Raw genomic sequence first — 2513 nt, forward strand, 5'->3', positions numbered from 1 at the left:
ACAAAATTTTATACCCACAAAATATAAGGCATATACGGTATTAATTTTAAAAACCTTATAGCAGTTAGCAATCTCTTGCCCGCATCCTTTATGTGAAGTAGGACACAAAGACACAAAGTAAAGTAGAGAGAACCTCTATATACAGTACTGCTCAGCTATAAGTTTGTGAGTGATCTCCAACATTATCTGCCTCTGCCACTAGCTCAATAACTACACTAGTGCACCACAAAACGGGATAAGTACATGATGTACATGATAATTACACGATACAGGCACTACCTTCACTAGTGCAGCTTGAGTGCATAGACAAGCTGCATGTGTAGTCATTATAATGCCAGATTTACAATATGACGCTAGTCCTGATGTTATGTTGACGCTGGAGTTGAATCTGGTTCAACTTCATCGTGAAGCATGCGTCAAAAGGTCAAATCACCTACGCTTTTGATTAAAAATTGATGGTACGTTGGTCTAGCCTAGCGTCATATTGTAAATCCGGCTTAAGGCCTCGTTTACACGACGACACTAGCCTAATCTGCATCCTGCATCGTTTTTGCTATTACTGTTTTCAGGTGTTTACACTAATCCAGCAGCTGTGTTTTTATTGGACTTTATCATTTTGTTTATAGAATTATCCGTTTTGGTATTCATTTTTCTTTTTTGTTCAGATTTGATATGCGTTTTCTTGTGTTTTAGTGTAAATGAGACCCTTATCCGACTAAAAATACATCCGTTTTACTTTAAAACATAGTCGTGTAAACCAGGCCTAAGTAAACTTATAGCTGAGTGGTACTGTATGAGTCTTAATACCGTAAGTGCCCAGCAATGCATGCAAGGTATTATAGGAATATTTTATACTTCTATACACTTGTTTTATGTTACATTTAATGTGCATGTATAGTACTTGTCTACTGGCACTCCATTACACTACGCTGTTGAGCATTGTAAAGGTGATCATGTAACTGACATTATCAAGTTATTAATAACTAAAGGAAATGCTGATGTGAATGCTGGAAATAAGGTAAAGTTATGAAATCATCATTTCTACATTTTATTTTATGATTTTAGTGGAGCAGAACTTCATTGTTTGGTGCTATTAAGAATCGTAACAAAGAAGCTGCTGATATTCTATTAACTAATGGAGCTAAAACTGATGTTATGGGGGTATGCATTTAATTTTATATACGCATGTAATGCATACTACTGTGTTGTTAACAGTTTTTCCAAAGATACAAACCAAAGGTTCATGAAATTAGCTTTTACAAATTTCCACTATTTAGCTATCATCTTGTACCATATTCCACAAAATTTAATTTCATGAGTGTTCAAGAAATTCATAAATTCCTTATCCTTGAAAAGGCACTATATTTAGTTATTTACGTGTGTACAATATGCAAAATTTTACTTTTATAGTATAATGAAACTCCATTACACTATGCTTGTCGTTTTTGTGAAGCTGATATTATCAAATTAATAATAACTAAAGGAAAGGCTGATGTGAATGCTGTGGATAAGGTAAAGTTATTAATAAGTACTCATTTCTAATTGTATCATTTTGTGTTGTATTTTATAGGAGAACAGAACTCCATTGTTTCATGTTGTTAAGTGGAGTAGTGAAATTGTTAATATTCTATTAACTAATGGAGCTAAAACTGATGTTGTGAATAATGTAAGATTGCCATGTACATGCATATTACCTACATAATACTTTGCACTTTACCTTTATTTACACTATTAATTGTTACTGACTTTCAACATGTGTACTGTATTTTTGTTTGAAGAAAACATTAACTGACTACTTTTTGTTTCTTGTGGGTATAATATGTGGATTTATTTAACAGGAAATTAAGATTTTGACAAAAGTTTTTGACAGACAAAATGTGGAGCGACATAGTAATGATAGTATAGTAGTCTTCTAGCATATCCCAGCACATACAGCATCTCAATTGTCCATTATATAGAGTCTCACTTTTAATGCTAAATTTATTGTAATCTAAAATGTGATTCTTATAAAATAAAGTTCAGCTGAACAGTAATTTTGCAAAAGAGATTTTTTTTAAAACTTTAATCATTAGTTTTGTTGTTTTAGATGGCTTGTTAACTGTAGCCTCACATTCTAATTATTATTATTTATTTATCTAGTTTGGTAACACTCCTCTGTTACTAGCAATTGAAAAAGGTAGATCAACTGAAGTTATCAAATTATTGATTACTAAAGGAAAAGCTGATGTGACTGCTGTTTGTGAGAAAGTAAGTATAAAGGTCAACAATCAAAATTTGAAGTTGATTCACTTCTTCACATCATTATTATGTTAAATGCTATGAGAATGCATTGCTTATTATTTTTATGTAGTATCATATCAATTCTAAGCTATCTAGATCTGAAATTGCTGAGTTATTGATCACTAAGATGCCAAAGCTTCATTCACCTGAATCAAATAGGAGTGTGAGTTATAATATTGTACGTTCACTGTACATGTAGATATGGCTTGCTAGTGAATTTAAAAATAGCCATT

At 32.0% G+C, this 2513-nt stretch overlaps 2 protein-coding genes across 2 annotated transcripts in view; both read left to right on the top strand.

Moving 5' to 3' along the window:
* Nucleotides 1-1030, top strand: part of LOC109581729 (uncharacterized) — a 6307-nt gene extending 5277 nt beyond the window's left edge. The window contains exon 15 of the mRNA XM_019996093.1: nucleotides 899-1030. Coding sequence (XP_019851652.1) covers nucleotides 899-1030 — 132 coding nt within the window. The remainder of the gene's footprint in view (nucleotides 1-898) is intronic.
* Nucleotides 881-2513, top strand: part of LOC109581730 (serine/threonine-protein phosphatase 6 regulatory ankyrin repeat subunit C-like) — a 3588-nt gene continuing 1955 nt past the window's right edge. The window contains exons 1-6 of the mRNA XM_019996095.1: nucleotides 881-1018; nucleotides 1066-1161; nucleotides 1411-1512; nucleotides 1571-1666; nucleotides 2140-2247; nucleotides 2351-2443. Of these exons, the coding sequence (XP_019851654.1) occupies nucleotides 1156-1161; nucleotides 1411-1512; nucleotides 1571-1666; nucleotides 2140-2247; nucleotides 2351-2443 (405 nt within the window). The 5' untranslated portion in view covers nucleotides 881-1018; nucleotides 1066-1155. The remainder of the gene's footprint in view (nucleotides 1019-1065; nucleotides 1162-1410; nucleotides 1513-1570; nucleotides 1667-2139; nucleotides 2248-2350; nucleotides 2444-2513) is intronic.

Source organism: Amphimedon queenslandica, unplaced genomic scaffold, assembly GCF_000090795.2.
Source record: "Amphimedon queenslandica unplaced genomic scaffold, v1.1 AMPQUscaffold_13422, whole genome shotgun sequence".
Classification (NCBI taxonomy): domain Eukaryota; kingdom Metazoa; phylum Porifera; class Demospongiae; order Haplosclerida; family Niphatidae; genus Amphimedon; species Amphimedon queenslandica.